We start from the raw sequence: 18,696 nt of genomic DNA on the forward strand, positions 1-18,696 counted from the left end.
TGTCATATAAAAACGGGCAAATTCATTTGAAAAATCGTAGTAGAAGTTGAAGAAAAAGTTTTTACTTTGTGGTGGTAATGCTGATCTCAATTTATTGTGCGAAAATTAACGTTTATTTAGAATGGAGCATAATACTTGGTTCAATACCATTTTCAAGTGTCTGGAAATAACAAATAAAGTATCCAAAATAAATAGTACTCGATCGCTATACATTCTACTGGTTTCTGTTTAAAAAAATATTGATCCGAAAAAACCTAACCTTACCCAATTTCATGCATTTCTGAAGATTTCCCATGTTTAATCGTAGTTTACACTAAAAAAAAGTAGTAGTAATCACTTTGAAATCGATTTTCTTCTACTCCGAGTGTACTTTTATTGCTGATATCTATTTGTACTATTGAATAAACGATAAAAATGTTGCAAATCACTACTGCCAATATGAAAATTTTCGAAAGAATCCTCCTTTTCTTGGTTCCATTTTTCATTGGCAGGTGTCGCTACCGGTAAATCAGCTTTGCGACAATGTGCCAATCACGGATGTCAATACCCAAGTAACCATATGCATTATATCACTGCACATTTACAACTCTATTTTAACATTGTTAATGTATAATTACACTAATCCTACATACTTTAAAGCAATATACATTAAATATATCGACATTCAATGCTATATTTTGAAGCAACGAAACTTTGATAATAACAGTGCAAGTAAATTGAATAGCTGCATTGGTAGCATATACAAATGTTACGTAAAATTGTGAAAATACTATAATGCAATTAGTTATAAAAGAAGATTCTTATCTGCGAACAAAACATGTCAAGGTTCCAGGTGAAATGTGCTAACTACGAAACCAGAGAGCCACGATTTATGGGCTCAAATCAAAATTAATATAAAAATAATACGCCATAGACAATATTAATAGTGATCTTCATTTATTTATGTTGAATAATAAATATCGTTTTCAATAGTGGAATTTCATTCGTAGCTCATTATTTAAGCACTCTTATTGCTTTGTGACATTTATAATCTACAGTTGAAATTGTTACCATCGATAAAGTAGATATTTGCATAATAGCTACTTTAACACTGTTCAGTTCCTGCTTCACCTGTCAGATCCTATAAGAGTCTAATAATCGCCCTTTTCAGCTTTATAATAGCATTGTAAAAACATGTGTAACTCCGCTGCATTTAATCAATTTCTTTACGCAAATTTTTAAAGCTTAAATAAAATAAAGTTATAATGCATCGTGGTTACTTGGGTAACGCACTTCAGAGAAAAACATTACGAAAATCGGTTTATTTCTGTCCTATGATAAATTTACAACCAATTGTAAGTGTTGCAACAATTCCGCATTTACTGCTTAATTCACCTTTAGATTCAGTCAAATTAAAGAAAGTCCCTCGAATAGTATTGTCTGTCAACATTGACTGTCCCAGAAATTTTAATTCAATGTTTCACATACACTGGACTTTTCTATGCAACAATTCCTGATTTTTTATGCGGATTCCCAATATACGAGTTTTTTTAGTTTTGCGCGGTTTTCCAAAATAGTATTTTCTCTATTGTTTACTATTATGACGTACTCTCAGCGAGTGCTGAGTCATTCGAAATTACTCTTCGAAGTGAATGTTGATGGATGGCTTATTGGCCGTTATAAAAAAAACACGAGTTGTTTCAATTTCTGCCTATTCCGCTCCGTGTAGTAATTTAAACAATTTTCCTGGCAGCCCTGTTACGCGACTGTCAGAATCTGATTCACTTCGATTTCGAGTTCGACTCTGTTTGCCGATGGTTTATTTGCATGTGCAAGTGCATCGTTCTTGCAATCCGTTTTGAAGGTTCAGTAAATCGAACCGTCATTGCCGTGGTGATTCTTGAACGAAGTGGATCATATAGTTTGTTTTTCAACAACCCAGGTAGGTAGAATCGATAGGACCTCGGCTTAGTGCCAAAAAAGGACGAAAATCTTTTATTATTTAACAATGAAAACAAAATGGTTCCTCAAGGGATCTTATTTGGATGTAAAATTTGGGTTCTACGTTTCTGTTTAATCTTGAAATTGGGACTTCGTAAACAATCTAAGTTACGAAATTATGAATAAATGATTTATGCTCTTTATCTTGGTTTCAAACAAACATTTTCAATTCTTGTCGATTCATTCCAAATTTCAGGAATAATTTGGGAGCCGCTGATAACATTGACCCAGCCGGCAAGATGCTAATTAAATCAACGATTGCCATACTCTGTCTTCTCGTTCTAGTTAAGGCCGATCTGGTTAGGTAAGTGTCGATATTGTCGTTCTAATCCGTTTAACCAACAACACACCGTAAGTCGCCGTTGACCCAGTTCATTCCATTTTGCGTACGGAGGAGGGTCAAATCAATTCAAGTACAAACATTGATGAGTCATAATCCGTTTGCGTTATCACGTACATATACATACTTAGTGTAATGGACAAAATCGCAAAATTAAATTTTCTTTGTTTTGCTCATACATTAAATCATTTGCAGAGTCCAGCTGCACAAGGAGGAAAGCGCACGTCAGCACTTCCGAAATGTTGGCACTGAAATTAGACAATTGCGTCTTAAATATGGTGCGCTCTCGGGACCTCTCCCGGAACCGTTGTCTAACTACATGGATGTGAGTAGTTTACATAAAACAGTAGAAAACTGAAGATTTATATTTTGTTCGTTTAATTTTTCGAAGGCTCAATACTTCGGGGCAATCTCCATCGGTACACCACCACAGAGCTTCAAAGTAGTGTTTGATACGGGATCATCCAACCTTTGGGTGCCCTCGAAAGAGTGTTCCTTCACCAATATCGCATGTCGTAAGTCATCACCGGTTATCAGTAGCCTAGTAGTCTATAATAACAATTGATTCAATTGTTTTTGTTTCGCAGTGATGCACAACAAGTACAATGCCAAGAAGTCATCGACATTCGAAAAGAACGGAACAGCTTTCCACATCCAATACGGCTCTGGCAGCTTGTCCGGTTATCTCTCAACCGACACGGTCACGATTGGAGGTGTTGCCATTGCGAAGCAAACATTCGCCGAAGCCATTAGCGAACCCGGTTTGGTGTTCGTGGCTGCGAAGTTTGATGGAATCCTTGGACTCGCCTACAGCACAATCTCGGTTGACGGAGTCGTTCCGCCGTTCTACAACATGTTCAACCAAGGTTTGATTGATACGCCTGTGTTTTCCTTCTACTTAAACCGAGATCCAAATGCTGCCGAAGGAGGCGAAATTATATTTGGTGGATCCGACACTAACAAGTATACGGGAGATTTCACCTACCTGTCGGTAGATCGGAAAGCCTACTGGCAATTCAAGATGGACTTGGTGAAGGTCGGAGATGCTGAGTTCTGTAACAATGGCTGTGAGGCTATTGCCGACACCGGAACCAGTTTGATTGCTGGACCGGTTTCGGAAGTAACCGCCATCAACAAGGCTATCGGAGGAACACCCATCATCAACGGAGAGTACATGGTGGACTGCTCTTTAATTCCTAAGTTGCCAAAGATTACCTTCGTGCTGGGTGGCAAAGCATTCGAACTGGAAGGCGCCGACTACATTCTCCGAGTGGCACAAATGGGAAAAACAATCTGCCTGTCCGGATTCATGGGAATTGATATTCCACCACCAAACGGTCCATTGTGGATTCTGGGTGACGTTTTCATTGGAAAATACTACACCGAATTCGATATGGGTAACGATCGAGTTGGTTTTGCAACAGCTATTTAAGTTACTTCAGATACATCTGATAGACTATTCTAATCTTGTAACTCCCAAACCGAAGAAATAGACTTTCTTTCAACTTGAAGCCAAAATTAATTTGATCTTTAAATAAAACCATTGTTGAATGCTTTACACGCCCTGTTTTATTGTATAACGTTCGAACTCTTCCATTCTATAATTCGTCAAACAACGAACTCACAACCAACACATTTATGCTGTTCCCCAGAACTCGATAGCGCTGTTTATCGCTAACATCGGGAGGAAATTCAAAGTCTTCTGGAAAACACATCAATCGAGCTACTTCCTTCGGCGTAAAATAGCGCAATTTCAGCAGACTTCGTAACAATCGTTTTTGTTCTTCGTCATCCGTAACTTCCAGCTGCCGATAGATGCCATCGAATTCGGTTCGTAGCAACGGACTGTACACCGAACCGGTTCCTTCGGCGTAGTGCGTGTAAGCTTTCGTAAAGCACATTGAATTGACGGAATCCATCGTACACACATCCATGATGGCTAATCGCTTCCGTAGAATATCATCCGTCAGTAAATACTTAGTCAGGTCATTGTCATTGGTTTCCACGATTTCACCGATAGTTCTAACCGGTTGAACATGCTTCGAAGTAGGAGTCAAAATAATTTCACTGACCGGTGATTCAAAGTTTTCCCGTTTGGCCACACAGTAGTACCGATGTCGAGTGTTTGGTATGTTGAAACTGTGCGGTGATAAAATGTACTCCTTGAAGAAGAATCCTGCGGCAGTGAGTTTTGTCTTGTACAAATCGCAAGCCTGTGAGCGCTCGAAACCCTTCACGTTTTCCAGAAGTATAAATTGCACTGATGGAATTTTATCCAACAGTTCACAAATATGTACAAACGGATCCGCTCGATGGTCAGCTATATCACCGAAGTTACCATTCCGGCTAAAAGGTTGACATGGAGGAGACATAAGCATTACGTCGATTTCCAGCTTACAGATCGATTCTGGACACAAACTAAGAATATTACAATTTTTGGCTTTGATTGTAGCAAAATTGTGATTGTAAATGCTGTTGGCCACCGGATTGATGTCTACTGCGCTAACTATTCTGTACGGTTTTCCGGATCCTAGAACAGTCGTACGTTTAAGGACACATAACATGGCTTATTATAATTAATTATAATACTTACGATGTATTGCGTAGTGCATGCCACCAATTCCACTGAACAATTCTAGGACACGATATTCTTTTAAAAACTCGTTGTTCGGCTCCATACTGAAGCCGAGATTTCTGATCATTTTCATGAAATAAGAATAAAGTAGTTCATACTATCAATAACAAATATATGCTCCTACTACTGTTCGACTGTGTTTACCGGTTCCGGTTCTAATAGTTGCAATATTCATTCATTCAAATTCGGTCAATTCAATTCATATTTTTAACCTCATCAAAACACATCAAAACAACGAGTATTGCCAGCGTTGCCAGGTAATTTTCTCAAAAATCTGTATCCGGCTCAAAAATCAGTAAGTACTAGGGTAACAGAGGTATTTTGGCCACTTCATATATTTTGGCCCACCTAACAAACTTTATCAATTTCATCGGATTTTATCGATGTTAAGTAACCCATGTTGCATCAATTTGAAGTTAATCACATTAAATTACCTATTGCGGATGGGGGTTTCAAAAATATTATAACATTTGGGGGATATTTTTACAAAGTGGGCCAAATAAAATCAATCTTAAAGTGGGCCAAAATACCTCTGTTACCCTATATCTGTATCACACAACCTCTTCTCATGCCTATCTCAGTAAAAACCCAAAATCGGCATTTTTCTGTGGCAGTGAATTATCGGTATTTTAGAAAAAAAATATCTTTTTTGCGGTGTAGAGGTCAAAAATCGGTATACCTGGCAACGTTGGAGTAACCCTATAAAAAAATTTTTCAACAGCCATTTCAATAGTCCCACGACAAAAGTGCCTAACAGTAAATGACAGTATCTCTTTGTTTACTTTTTCTTTTACGATTTACCAGATTAATTTTATTTTTGACGCCTTTCTCTTCGCAAAACATTCAAATTGAAACCACGAGCTTTCGATTTATGTTGGACACTTTCAGGAAATTGCAGTAATGGCTCCGTAAAAATCAAAAGAGAAAGTGAACAAATCGCCCTTCGATTTAAATTAGATGCTCGATCGTCCCACGACAAAAGAGCCCAAACCCACATTATCAAAATGACGGAATGAGGACTAAATTCTTCATCGACTGTCCGTTTCTGTGTGCTCCGTCAACATCACCGATTGACAGTGACATTATAAATGTCATTGATGTTTCGCTCATTTTATGAATGGGTTAGTGTAAAAATTAGGCGACTTACGACATTTCATTACAGTCCAGATAGAGGAATGGATGATGCCGACAACAGTAAGCCTTTTTGTTAAATTCCAGTGAACTTCAACAGTTTGTGCTGGAATTCTAAGAAGAACTAATCACCTACTAGTTCTGTATATCCAAATAACTTAGATTCAAATTCAATTATATAATTTTTTTATTTAGAAATAAACTGAAAATCAGCACGAAAACGTGCAAAATCGGGAATGAATAAGAAGAAAACGAAATATTAATACAGTTCGCATCTTTTCACTCAATTCCGATAGATTTCCGAACCAACCGGTTGGAGGCGTAATTCATTCGGAATCGGTTGTTGCACTGGAACCGGAGCTTTAAATTGTCACGCATTCTCATTTTCAATATTTTCCTGTCTCATTCGTAAATGACCGACACCAGAACAAACGAAGAGAGCCGAAGGATTCTCGTTTCTCATTGAAACAAAGAGAGAGTATAATTTTTTTTTGTTCTGGTCACCGCCACTTTGTTCAATTGTGGTTGTTTGTTGATTTTTTTCGGTGAGAATTGAAGAGAGTATAGTACGTCACTCTTTCATCGATGTAATGAAAATCTGTAAGGCTTGGCTATAAAAAGTGACTAAAATATGACAAATCGAAGTAATTACATCCCAGAACCTCTTTGGAAACCAAAACTACTAAAAATTCGAGCACCAACAGGCAAAAGTTATTGTAAAACCTTTCTCTGTCATTTTCGATTCTCATAGCTTCGGTTGAATATCGACACTGCATACTATGAAATTTTCACTGAAACTGCAAATGAGTGAAAGAGCAAATGAAAGAAGAAAAAAAAAACAATTTTGAAACTATTGTCCCGTCCCGCTTATTGACATTGACTGGACATGGATTTCGTTCTCATCGTTGCAAGAATGACAGTAATTTCTTGTCATTTTCGTCTATTTTAAGTCAATGAAAATTACTTTTATTAGCTCTGACTGGAACTGGAATTTTTTCGGAGTTTATTATGATTTCCACATGGAATTCCGAATGAAAATTTGTCACCGATTCGGAAAATGGCATGGCTGCTAGCCGTCTGCAATATTGCTGGCAGTCATAATGGCAAGAATCGTGTGTGAAAAAGTGCATTCTTTTCTCATTTTTTCGTTCATTTTTGTTTGTTTGGGAAATTGATCTCGGATCGAAAAAAAGAATCCATTATTCCTTCCTTATTCCTTATATTACATTTTGGTGGGGAAAGGGTTCCAATCAGCTTTTTACAGCCCTGTCCAAAATGTATTGCCTCCCCGTTAATTTGTATCAGGCCGAATTAGCGCATGCGCGCCATATAAACGCCTCTTTCAATATGAGGAAATTACATTGTTACCCAGCAGTTTCTATTATTTCTTCATGTTGGTTTTCTTACCTTTGTTCATAGTTTGTATTCTGTTTTACCTTAATTCCAGTGTTCTATTCAGCTGTGATTCGTGTCTTTTGTTGTCATTTTTCACTCCGTACTTTTGCTGGCATGTTATGTTGCTTCCTTAAATGTAAAAGTTAGTTGTATGCAATGGTGTTTATATTCTTACCAATATTCCTTTCTAATTCTTTCAGCATTTTCGTATTTCTTGCTCCTCATCCAGTCATCCGTTTCCAAAAAAAAAAAAAAAATAGTGTTTCATTGATCCTTGTAGAGCAGCTCATCATGGTTTGACGGATAAGAACTGAGGACATGCGTTTTTATTTAAATGATAATAACACTTGGGTTTAATAGTATTGCTACAGCATGTTCACATTTCGTTATCTTCGGTTGATTCTTGACAGTATATTACCATCCGCTCAGGCACTTTTGAACATCTGGTACACTGACTCGCAATCGAAATGTGTCACAACCAATTTTATACAACACACCCGAGGGAACGGTATAATGTATGTTGTACACACAAAAACACATACATACACACAGGCACATACGCATACACACATGCATACATACCTACATGTATTCCACAAGCAAGCATCACAACATTGAGTTACTATTTCTATTCTAATAGATTCTAACTAAAATTTGTGTGCCAATAGTCATCTCATTAGTAGAGTCACCATGTTATTTTACCGATTACTCGACTTTCAATAAATTTATTGAGATAAAATCGAATACAAAATCTTTGCCTCGTCTGTAAGAAGCAATGGCACATACAAGTAGTTCAGAAATGATTCAATACTGCTGTTTTAACGAACAAAAAAAAATGCTCCAGATTTCATGTTATTCTTGAAATTAATCTATCAAACAGAGATAACAGATCTCACTCTAACTAATGGTTTTCGTACATGAAATGACTAATGGATTTGAGATGAATGGGGGTACCGTTACCCAATTTCTATCTCTTCTATTGGTCGATCGTTAGTCCTGAGCTGAAACGGTGGCCTTTATTACCGTTCTTGCATGCACTCACTCTTACATTTCATTCACTCATCATCTCACCCATCAGGTCCCAAACGATACATCCTCACAATATAAACTGGATGAACATCGTTTGACAGCTATCAGTGGTTTGCTCATTGGTTCGGTCATTATTATTTTATTATATTCTACAATATTCTATTTCATTCCACAGTATTCCATGGTACACAAACCACCAATAAACGTCAAAGATGGATTCGATTTACCGTTCATTTATTGTCATCGTGTGAAACCCAATTGAGATACGTTTACTCTACTTAATTTTCACTTCACACTGGTAATAAGGGCCGGTAGTATGAAAATAAAACATAAAAAAGAGCTCAGTTAAGCCCTACCGGCCTCTCCAACCCCGGATGTTGGAGCGTAATGCAATCAACATCTTATTCAAGTCGTTCCATATATTATTCATTTAATTCAATTATGAAACTAAAAACTGTAACGCATATCTTTATCAAATTGTAACGCTAATTGATTGTATGTGATGATGTTTGCAATACCGTCAAGCCCACCAACCAAAGGGCGAAAAAAAGAATCCATTATTGTCTTAATAATTTATTTATTAGTCAACTGCTTCTGGTAAATATTTCAACTTATATATTCAGTGGTGTACCAAGGAACAAAAAATCTAATGCCTCCTTCGACCACACCCCCCCTTGATACGCCACTGTACTACCTTGATCAAAAAGCTCCCGAAATTCATTCAGAAAATTTAAAATACAAGATTATTCATCAATCGATATAGTCCCCTTTAAAGTACTCCCCATCGACTGCAACACACTTACGCCAGCGCTTGATCTAATCCCCGAAACATTTTTTATGTTCAGTTTTTGGTTTGGCCATCAGAGCCATCTGCGAGTTGTCCATCTATCTCATCACTGGTGTTCAAACGCGTTCCAAGGAGTCGTTTCTTGAGTCGACCGAATAAGAAAAAGTCGTAGAGAGCCAACTCAGGTGAGTTCGGTGGTTGCTGAATGGTATTCGTTTCGTTTTTAGCCAAATGTTCACGGATAACGATGGCATTTTGTAACGGTCTTCCGGAATCCTTCTCGAAAGCATGGTTGTTGTTGCAACTCGGTGGTTATTTTACCACACTGAAAAAATATTACGGCTTAATGTGAGATGACTGGAACAATGGAATGCCTGAATTTTCCATTGTACTTGTTTTTCACCTTTGAAATTTGCATTGTCATGAAACGAGTGCGAGGAAGTCATACTAAACGAAACGAATACAAACTCAGTTGGATTTATCTGTACTTGATTTATTGAACTTTCGTAATACCTCAAATTCAAATATGTATGGAACTAAAAATTTTGGTAAATTAAAAACTATTTTGATTACATGGATAGAAGGAAACGAAATTGAAGATCTACAGAGTAAACATTTACTGTTTATTTCTTACATTATAAAAAAAAAATAAATTGCATATCCATTTTGACCATGTGTTTGTGGATTTCAAAGAATATTTTTGAGTGTTGGGAAATAGTGACCATTCTGATAACTATGTTCTATTTTTTTTCTGGGCAAGCTTCTGATACTCTCAACGGATTGAGCACTTGCTACAAGCAGAATGGTTGCTATTTTTTTTCTTCACACATTTTCTTATTTACTAGCCTTATAGATCTAAAGTTGTTTGTTGTAAATGAATTTCTACTTTCACGTTTATGGTATTCAAACCTAAAACTGTTGTTTTCTTTAAATGTTTACTTCTCTTGTTTTTTTTTCTTTGCATTTTGATCAAACAAATTATTTAAAATCAACAAAATGAAGTTACTAGGTTCTCTATACCGGAACCGACTGGATTCTGTGAAATTTAGTCTTACTTTTTCTGTTTCAGAAAAAACACTGTCATAATCATGGTATTGATGGGAGCAAAAGGGAGATGTTGATCGTAATAGTAGTGATAAAAGATGCTTACTACTGCTTAAGCACGTTCGCCTCGAATACGACGGGCCAGTTGGATATCCTTGGGCATAATGGTTACACGTTTCGCGTGGATGGCGCACAGATTCGTGTCCTCAAACAAGCCGACCAAATAAGCTTCGCTGGCTTCCTACATGGGAACAGGAGAAAAGAAGGAAGATAAATACGCTTCTCAATGCGAATCATTCGATTTTTTTTTTGTTACCTGGAGAGCACCAATGGCAGCCGACTGGAAACGAAGATCTGTCTTGAAATCCTGTGCGATTTCACGCACCAACCGCTGGAAGGGCAATTTGCGGATAAGCAATTCAGTCGACTTCTGGTACCGACGAATTTCTCGCAGAGCCACGGTACCCGGGCGATAACGATGTGGCTTTTTAACGCCACCAGTTGACGGTGCGCTCTTACGGGCGGCTTTAGTGGCCAGCTGCTTACGCGGAGCTTTTCCTCCGGTAGATTTACGGGCTGTCTGTTTGGTACGGGCCATGGTCTACGAAGAGCCTGTTTCTTGAAGAGCTGTTGAAAAACGATTAAAAATTAAAGGGCTTATTCAATTGTAATGATCACAAGACAGTGCTGATAAATTTTGTGCGGGATTATGCATAGATTGATTAGTATTAAAGCGAAAAGCATCTTCTTCGGCACATGCGCTTCAATGATGTTAAAAAAATCAATAAATCTGTATATCCCAGAAAGTATCTGAGTAACAATCACGAAAAAAAAACATTATGAAACTTTATTAGGAGAAATTAACAAACAAAAAGATCACAAAGGTTATCATAAGCCTGGTCAATTCATTCAAAACATTCACTTGAGATCTTCTTTGTTTACTTTCTTTTTTGATTAGCACAGTTACATTCCCCATTGTCGTCAAAAAAAAATTGTAAAAATTGCCAAACTATTTTCTGGGTAGGCTGATTTTTCCCAAAAAGTGACAACAGTTCAATAAAAAAAAATAACAAAGGAGGGTTCTCACGTCACGTAGGTGACGTTTTGAAAAATAAAGGGTCTAGAAATATCTAACATAACCAACACAACACAAACGGAAAGGCAGTGGAGGTCTTCCGCCATAAATCGAGGCTCGGCCTACGCCACCAATGTGATGTCGCCCGCCGACTAGACTAATCACTAATCGAGATACCAAAATTCTATCAGAAACCGAAAAAAATACTACGCAATCAAAAATTTGCACATTTTTTCATATTGTTTACCGCAAAATGAATCATTTGCTTACAATATTATGACTGCGTTTTAAGTTCGAAACAAACACGAAGAAACAAGAAAAGTGGAATCCAAGCCACAAAATGGCGTCGTTTGAGTGTTAACTGAGGACACAATCGGGAACGAATCCAAGCTTAAATTGTTACAATTGCTTAGTTCTGTCCCTAATCTGATACATTATCCGAAAAGTGTACTGTTTTTTCATTGTTCTGATTGCACTCACAAAACACCGAATTCCATTAAACAATAGATCACAACAAAATCGCGCTTTTAATCATGCAAATAAGATCACAAAATTTACCTTTTTTGCAAATTACTAATCCAACAAATTGAGAGCGAAGAAAATTCACTACCACTTGTGCTGCGTTCACTTTTATTAATGGTGGCCGCGATGGGCGCGAAGCTTTTTGATGGAACTTTCGATGCGACGGTGGAAAATCGATCGATGCTTTCGAACAAATAAAGCATGCGGTTTTCTCTTTCGCTCTACTGCCGGGGAGAGCACAAGTGTTGTTGGTGCTATTTCGCTCACGCTGGTATGCGCAGTTTGCGTTGCGAGGGAGATTCGGATGCGGTGGTGTGCGTGAATGAACAGGCGTCAGGCTTTGCGCGAGTTCGAAAGGCATCAGGTGCGGAAGCTTTCGGAAATTATTTTCCCTGATAGCAGTGAAGCCGGGAACGAAAAGGGACCGTCAAAGTGTGCTTTCTCAAGTGACATCCAGAGGGCTACTGTTGTTTGGGTGAATTTACGAACAGGTGGCAATGTTGCCACAGACTAACAGACAGGACACTCAAATTTGATTCTTCAATCATTTTAACGGTCATTTCGAATATTCCTTTATTTGGGACAGTACTCACATGTGTCATGATGGCGCCACGTTACCCTATCAAAAACATCCTGTCTGTCATCTAGACTGTGTTTATTTTTTTCATTTACCAACAGAGTTGCCATTTATACAGAATTACCTGTAATGTATTGGTTTGTGTACGTCCATGCGAATTTCATGCAGGATACAGATTTAATACATATTGCCAAAACTATATACATAATTGTGCCTACTTCTGCCTATCCTCCAACGCAATACAAAATCGAACCCGTTTTGTTACAATATTTACTTGATTCTGGTCTGCCGCCACTTAATTTCGGGTGAAAACTACCAACACAATAAAAAATAGTCTAGATGAACAACGTTGAGTCAAATAAATGGTTACCTTCCAACATCGCGAAAAAGTTGAATATATTATCAACGTAATTTATTGTGACGATTCATTTTCTAATATTTTGATGAAATCAGGCATCCCTGCAAGCAGCTGATCGATGTTGACAAACGAGGGAAAACCAACTAGTAAAAAAACTTGTACATAACACAAGGGGTGTACAGATAGTAAATAGTTCGCGCAGTGCAATATAGGTGGAACTAGTGCATCACGAAAAATTATTTTTATATGAATTTACTCATACTGTCATGTCTGTTAGTCTGTGATGTTGCTATTCATGAAATTCAGAGGCATCCTACAATCATAGCAAAACCAAACCCATATACAACCTGACATAAATGAGCCTGTTTCGTATGTGTTCCACTGAATTTAGAACGGCGCTAATGTATTTGAACAATACGGGTGCAATGAATCACGAAACAAAAAGATTACAAGAGAAACCAGTACTTCTTTACGTTATTTACGGTCACTGTGTATGCGTCCAGCAATAAATTTAAAAGGAGCGTAATTTTCATATTGTGACTCACGCAAGAACTCCTGAATGAAATCAAAATATTGCGAATTTTTCTAACAGCGCTGCATAGCAACAAACTTATCTATAACACACGTCATAAATCTCCAAACATGCGTATTTTGTAATCTTTCTATCTTTTAATTGACTCTGCCCAACGTCTTCTCTTTGGTCTAAAAAGATAACTATTGATAGTAATTGATAGAGTTGGAAATGAAGTGTTTTTTGAAATATGGTGTGTGACTAAAGAATACTTAACGTATTTAGTTGTATCAATGAAAACGCAAGGAATTAGTAGCATTTGTAGAAGTATTTGGTATCATTGGATGATCTTCTAACGACTCGGATAAAGATAAGAGAAACATAGATTTAATCTTGATTTGCAAATTAGTAGTATTGTTCTTCAAGATTCAGTAGAATACCTTACTTCACGTTCATTGTACATTGAATTGTGATGAACTACTTTTAAACCTTCTATTGATGAAAAGAGAAAAATTATACTTATACTAAACCATAGTTACTAATCATCATAATTAATTGTCAAGAAAGGCTAGCAAAATTTATTTTACTTCTTTAAATATAAATATTTAAACTGCAGATTGTCGAAAAACAGATACGTTATTTCCAAATGTTATTCTATTTACGACGCCATTGTGGAACCAGACAACCAAAACTTTTACTCATATTCTCGATGTATGGGAGCTGTCAAGTTGTCCACGGGTTGAGCAAAACAGACATTGATGAAAAGCAACCCGTATACGAGACAACAATATTGTCAAAACAAGGAGTATTGACAATGCTTTTGATCGTGAAGTGGAAACTTCATCGGATTGACGAAAATATTGTCAAAAAATCAAAACTCCTAATCAATCCGACAATACTTTCTCTCCAGAATTGCTACTTGGTACTTTGCAAAACGACTGTTAAATTTCTTACACAATTTGAAACCTCTACTTGGATATTGTCACGTGTAGAGGCATACGTTTGCGAGAATGATGATTGGAAGTTTAACTGTTAAAATGAAAGGAAAAATAAATTTCCTCTTGCAGGAGAGATGCCAGATCTGCAGATTTGTCTATAAATCTGCAGATTTCGCATGGAGTGTTGCAGACATTTTTTGTTATGTTATGTTTTTTTTTGCTTGCCAAGACAGTTTAGCGTATCATAATTTGTCAGCAGACATACTTGCTAACTGCAGATTTTTTTTCGGATATACCAAGTTCCTGCTAGGCCGCCATGTTTTCGTGACCATCATCTTTTCCGCAAAGACGAAAACAACGAAGAACTATATAAGTTCGTTGTTGCTAAATATCTGTGATATTTAGCTGTGAAAGTTGATTTTTTTATGTTTGATTATAAATGTGATATCGTTATGGAACGTGCGCTGCCAAATTGTAATACTGACTTTCACAATCAATGAAGTGTTGTATTTTACTTCATTTTGTTTACTTTGCTCTCACTGACTTGCTAGCTTTGATGGCCCCGAAGGACTGAGATGTTGGTTACGATAGCACTAGCTGGAGCGCCTTATTGTTGCCACCGGGATGGGATATACAGACTTTTGCAACCCTGTCTCACGATATTTGAAATTTTATCCTGGCATCTCTGCCTTGCAGTTTCTTTTCACGGTTGATTTTTCAGATGGCCGAAAGCAAAGTTGCCAGGTTATTTTTTCAAAAGTCTGTCAAAACTCAAATAAATGTCTGGATTTGTCTGGTTCTACTACAGGGTGATTTTTTAAGAGCTTGAGAACTTTTTTAAACAATAAAACGCATAAAATTTGCAAAATCTCATCGGTTCTTTATTTTAAACGTTAGATTGGTACATGACATTTACTTTTTGAAGATAATTTCATTTAAATGTTGACCGCGGCTGCGTCTTAGGTGGTCCATTCGGAAAATCCGCTTTTTTATCGACAAATTTTGTTCAGCGATGAGGCTCATTTCTGGTTGAATGGCTACGTAAATAAGCAAAATTGCCGCATTTGGAGTGAAGAGCAACCAGAAGCCGTTCAAGAACTGCCCATGCATCCCGAAAAATGCACTGTTTGGTGTGGTTTGTACGCTGGTGGAATCATTGGACCGTATTTTTTCAAAGATGCTGTTGGACGCAACGTTACAGTGAATGGCGATCGCTATCGTTCGATGCTAACAAACTTTTTGTTGCCAAAAATGGAAGAACTGAACTTGGTTGACATGTGGTTTCAACAAGATGGCACTACATGCCACACAGCTCGCGATTCTATGGCCATTTTGAGGGAAAACTTCGGAGAACAATTCATCTCAAGAAATGGACCGGTAAGTTGGCCACCAAGATCATGCGATTTGACGCCTTTAGACTATTTTTTGTGGGGCTACGTCAAGTCTAAAGTCTACAGAATAAAGCCAGTAACTATTCCAGCTTTGGAAGACAACATTTCCGAAGAAATTCGGGCTATTCCGGCCGAAATGCTCGAAAAAGTTGCCCAAAATTGGACTTTCCGAATGGACCACCTAAGACGCAGCCGCGGTCAACATTTAAATGAAATTATCTTCAAAAAGTAAATGTCATGTACCAATCTAACGTTTAAAATAAAGAACCGATGAGATTTTGCAAATTTTATGCGTTTTATTGTTTAAAAAAGTTCTCAAGCTCTTAAAAAATCACCCTGTATATACAAGGAAATTTTTGCCTTGTTTCATTTTCAGTAAGCGAAAAACTGAAAAAAAAGGTCTTCCCACCTATTGTATAGAGGCCTAAAATCGTTGAGATCTAGCGAAATCTTACAAAATCTAGGAAAATTTGAAAATCTGGGAAAATTTGGAAAATCTGGCAAAAGATCTGGTTAGTTTGAGAGTCTGGCGAAACGAGAAAAATCTGGCATTTGCCAGACAAATCTGGCAACCTGGCAACGCTGGCCGAAAGAGCACATAACAGCTTTTCTTTGTTTAATTTCTCTTCTTTTAATTTCCACGATTTCTACGTTCATCACTCAACGCTTTGCAAAAATAAAATTATTTGAAATTCTAATTGATACAAATCAATGTTTTTTATCCCATTCCAACAGAATATTCTTTGATTCTACAAATAAATAAAAAATTCTTTCGAGAATAAACATTCCTATCTATTTTGACAGCTCCACTCAAAATCATCGTTGAACTACAGCGCCATCTACATGTCGTTAGAAGGCAAATGTTCGAAAATAGCTACTCAGAGAATTAATACTACATTACTTATTTTTTTATGGAGATATGAAAATGTCTAAAATCGAGTTGTTATGATCAATAGTCATAAGTAGCTATTACTTTCGTTTTGAGTCCAAGAACCTATATATGAGTAACTACGGAATGTCCACTTTTATGAACAAGAGTCGAATATCACTTATTTTTGAGTAATTCTTTTAAAGTGTGGAATGAAAGTGTCACTGAATTCAGGTGACATCACTCGTACATTGACCAACTTTGTTCAATCTAATACCATGTATACTGGTATCAAGTGAGAGCTCGTTTTTTTTTTTGTTAAAATGAAAGGGAAAATAAAACATATTCGAAGTATTGCTTCCTACACATCTTGGACACCTTTCTGGAAACTTATGGCCAACCACGCCAATAGAAATGTTCTTTTTTTAAGGCAAATTAATCAGACACCCATATTCGGACTTCTTTGTGGGAATCGGAGAGTTGCTCAGCCAGTGCGTGGACCATCGATGAAAACAAATGGTAGGAACCAATTCAAAGTGAATACGACGGGTGGAGTAGCAGCTCCCAACCAACTGCTTGTTTCTCGAACCGATTTTGTTTTGGGTGCAGGTGCATTGTCGTTTAACAAAATTACTTTGCCGTGTCTTCTGGCCAACACTGAACGTTTTTCAATTTTGTTGTCTGTAGCGTTTAGTACTAACAGTTTTACCAGGTTTTAGAAGTTCATGATACACCACACCTCTCTGATCCCACCATACACAGAGTATTACCTCTTTGCCGAATCGTTCTGGTTTTGCAGCCGGATTAAACCATGAATTCTTCCATCTGAGAATCTTAAAATGAATACATTTTCCAATACCAATAACGATACGATAGAAAACGGATTGTCTATTGTTTCTTTGAAGCAAAATTTCACAAGTGTTTTTTCGCTTTCCCATCTGCTTTTCGTTCAATTCATGTGGTACCCATTTTTCACACTTTTAGACTTTTCCTAGAGTTTTTAAACGGCCAGAAATTGTTGGTTGTTCAACATTTAACATTGTTGCCATTCGCTTTCGACTAGAAGTATTATCTTCAGCCAATTTTGCTTGCAATTCGGCGCCCTCAATTTTTGTTGTTGTATTCCAAGTTCTTTATTTCTCATCTCTGAATCGTTTAAACCTTTTTTTGCATGTTACTTTTGATAGAGCAAACACTGCAGACGCTACTCTGCAACACTTTTCGTACAAAAATCAGTGCTTTCCGCAAATTGTATTCCTTCTGGTACCAAATTTAACAAAATTTTTACGGCGATGAAAATGTATGATGTTGTTTGTTCAAGTGAACATGTATATTGAACATGTTTGGCAGATGTCATACAAACCAAACAAGAAAAAATTAAGGCTTGTTCACATCAAATGTTCATTATACCTGTTAATTTCTCGGTAGGTATGAGTTTTGCTAAACTGGCTAGCATCTGCTGAACTTTTGCAAAAACAATTTTATTTGTTCTAAAGGGTGATTTTTTTAGAGATAAAAGATTCAATTAAAAACAAACAATTGATGAAATCTTTATTCAAAGCGATAGAATATAGATAGATAGATATAAATATAATTCAATGTTTGAAAATAGTTTCATGCAAATGTTGGCCGCGGCTCTACTGCAGATGGCCCATGTGCAAGGTCCAAATCAACTGGTGAAATACCACAAATAATCCACACCAAACATTGACTTTTTTGGGATGCTTTGGTAGCTCATGCAATGCTTCTGGCTGGTCTGGTCACTCCAGATGCGGTAATTTTGCTTGTTGACGTATTCATTCAACCAGAAATGAGCATTGTCGCTGAACACAATTTTTCGAAAAAAAAATGGATCTTCCTCTAACTTTACCAGCCCCCTTTCGTCATTAAATTATAGACCAATCGACGATTCATGATCAAAATAATTAGGTTTTGCACGCACACAACATAACCTCACAAAAATGAACAGAAGGACCTTTTTTTGACAGCCAACGTGTATTTGTTTACAGTTTAACAGTTCATCAGAGGTTTATCATTTGAATTTAAAAATTGCAAGTCGACTCACACTAAACAGATTTATACAAATATCGCTCCTTGATGCTGGAAACGCTTACG

The 18,696-nt window shown here is 37.0% G+C and overlaps 3 protein-coding genes across 4 annotated transcripts; 1 reads left to right on the forward strand and 2 right to left on the reverse strand.

The window, feature by feature from the left end:
* The first annotated feature begins 1,780 nt into the window (after positions 1 to 1,780).
* Positions 1,781 to 3,878, forward strand: LOC131426186 (lysosomal aspartic protease). Its single transcript, XM_058588718.1, has 5 exons — positions 1,781 to 1,921; positions 2,177 to 2,284; positions 2,516 to 2,645; positions 2,712 to 2,835; positions 2,908 to 3,878. The coding sequence occupies exons 2-5, from the start codon at positions 2,220 to 2,222 to the stop codon at positions 3,750 to 3,752; spliced, it is 1,164 nt and encodes a 387-aa protein (XP_058444701.1). The 5' UTR covers positions 1,781 to 1,921; positions 2,177 to 2,219; the 3' UTR covers positions 3,753 to 3,878.
* LOC131426187 (tRNA (cytosine(38)-C(5))-methyltransferase) lies at positions 3,879 to 5,188 on the reverse strand. 2 transcript variants are annotated; one of them, XM_058588720.1, is made up of 3 exons: positions 5,100 to 5,188; positions 4,914 to 5,014; positions 3,879 to 4,850 (listed from the first exon to the last, which is right to left on the reverse strand). In XM_058588720.1, the coding sequence occupies exons 2-3, from the start codon at positions 4,996 to 4,998 to the stop codon at positions 3,919 to 3,921; spliced, it is 1,017 nt and encodes a 338-aa protein (XP_058444703.1). In that variant the 5' UTR covers positions 4,999 to 5,014; positions 5,100 to 5,188; the 3' UTR covers positions 3,879 to 3,918. The 2 variants fall into 2 exon arrangements, with proteins under 2 accessions (XP_058444703.1, XP_058444702.1); XM_058588719.1 differs by having other exon boundaries at positions 4,914 to 5,185.
* Positions 5,189 to 9,769: 4,581 nt separating this feature from the next.
* On the reverse strand, positions 9,770 to 12,129 carry LOC131426189 (histone H3.3A). The gene is made up of 3 exons (XM_058588722.1): positions 11,975 to 12,129; positions 10,658 to 10,968; positions 9,770 to 10,582 (listed from the first exon to the last, which is right to left on the reverse strand). Exons 2-3 carry the CDS (start codon positions 10,937 to 10,939, stop codon positions 10,454 to 10,456), a joined length of 411 nt encoding a protein of 136 aa, XP_058444705.1. The 5' UTR covers positions 10,940 to 10,968; positions 11,975 to 12,129; the 3' UTR covers positions 9,770 to 10,453.
* Positions 12,130 to 18,696: the final 6,567 nt, after the last annotated feature.

This window comes from Malaya genurostris, chromosome 1, assembly GCF_030247185.1.
Source record: "Malaya genurostris strain Urasoe2022 chromosome 1, Malgen_1.1, whole genome shotgun sequence".
Lineage (NCBI taxonomy): Eukaryota > Metazoa > Arthropoda > Insecta > Diptera > Culicidae > Malaya > Malaya genurostris.

Bases quoted from the DNA above. Each gene is read 5' to 3' on its own strand.
- LOC131426186 (XM_058588718.1), top strand. From the start codon at position 2,220: ATGCTAATTAAATCAACGATTGCCATACTCTGTCTTCTCGTTCTAGTT. The intron at 2,285-2,515 runs GTAAGTGTCGAT...AATCATTTGCAG, and splicing joins GTTAAGGCCGATCTGGTTAG to AGTCCAGCTGCACAAGGAGG. The intron at 2,836-2,907 runs GTAAGTCATCAC...TTTGTTTCGCAG, and splicing joins CTTCACCAATATCGCATGTC to TGATGCACAACAAGTACAAT.
- LOC131426187 (XM_058588719.1), bottom strand. From the start codon at position 5,028: ATGAAAATGATCAGAAATCTCGGCTTCAGTATGGAGCCGAACAACGAG. The intron at 4,851-4,913 runs GTAAGTATTATA...CGACTGTTCTAG, and splicing joins CATGCACTACGCAATACATC to GATCCGGAAAACCGTACAGA.
- LOC131426189 (XM_058588722.1), bottom strand. From the start codon at position 10,939: ATGGCCCGTACCAAACAGACAGCCCGTAAATCTACCGGAGGAAAAGCT. The intron at 10,583-10,657 runs GTAACAAAAAAA...GTTCCCATGTAG, and splicing joins CTGCCATTGGTGCTCTCCAG to GAAGCCAGCGAAGCTTATTT.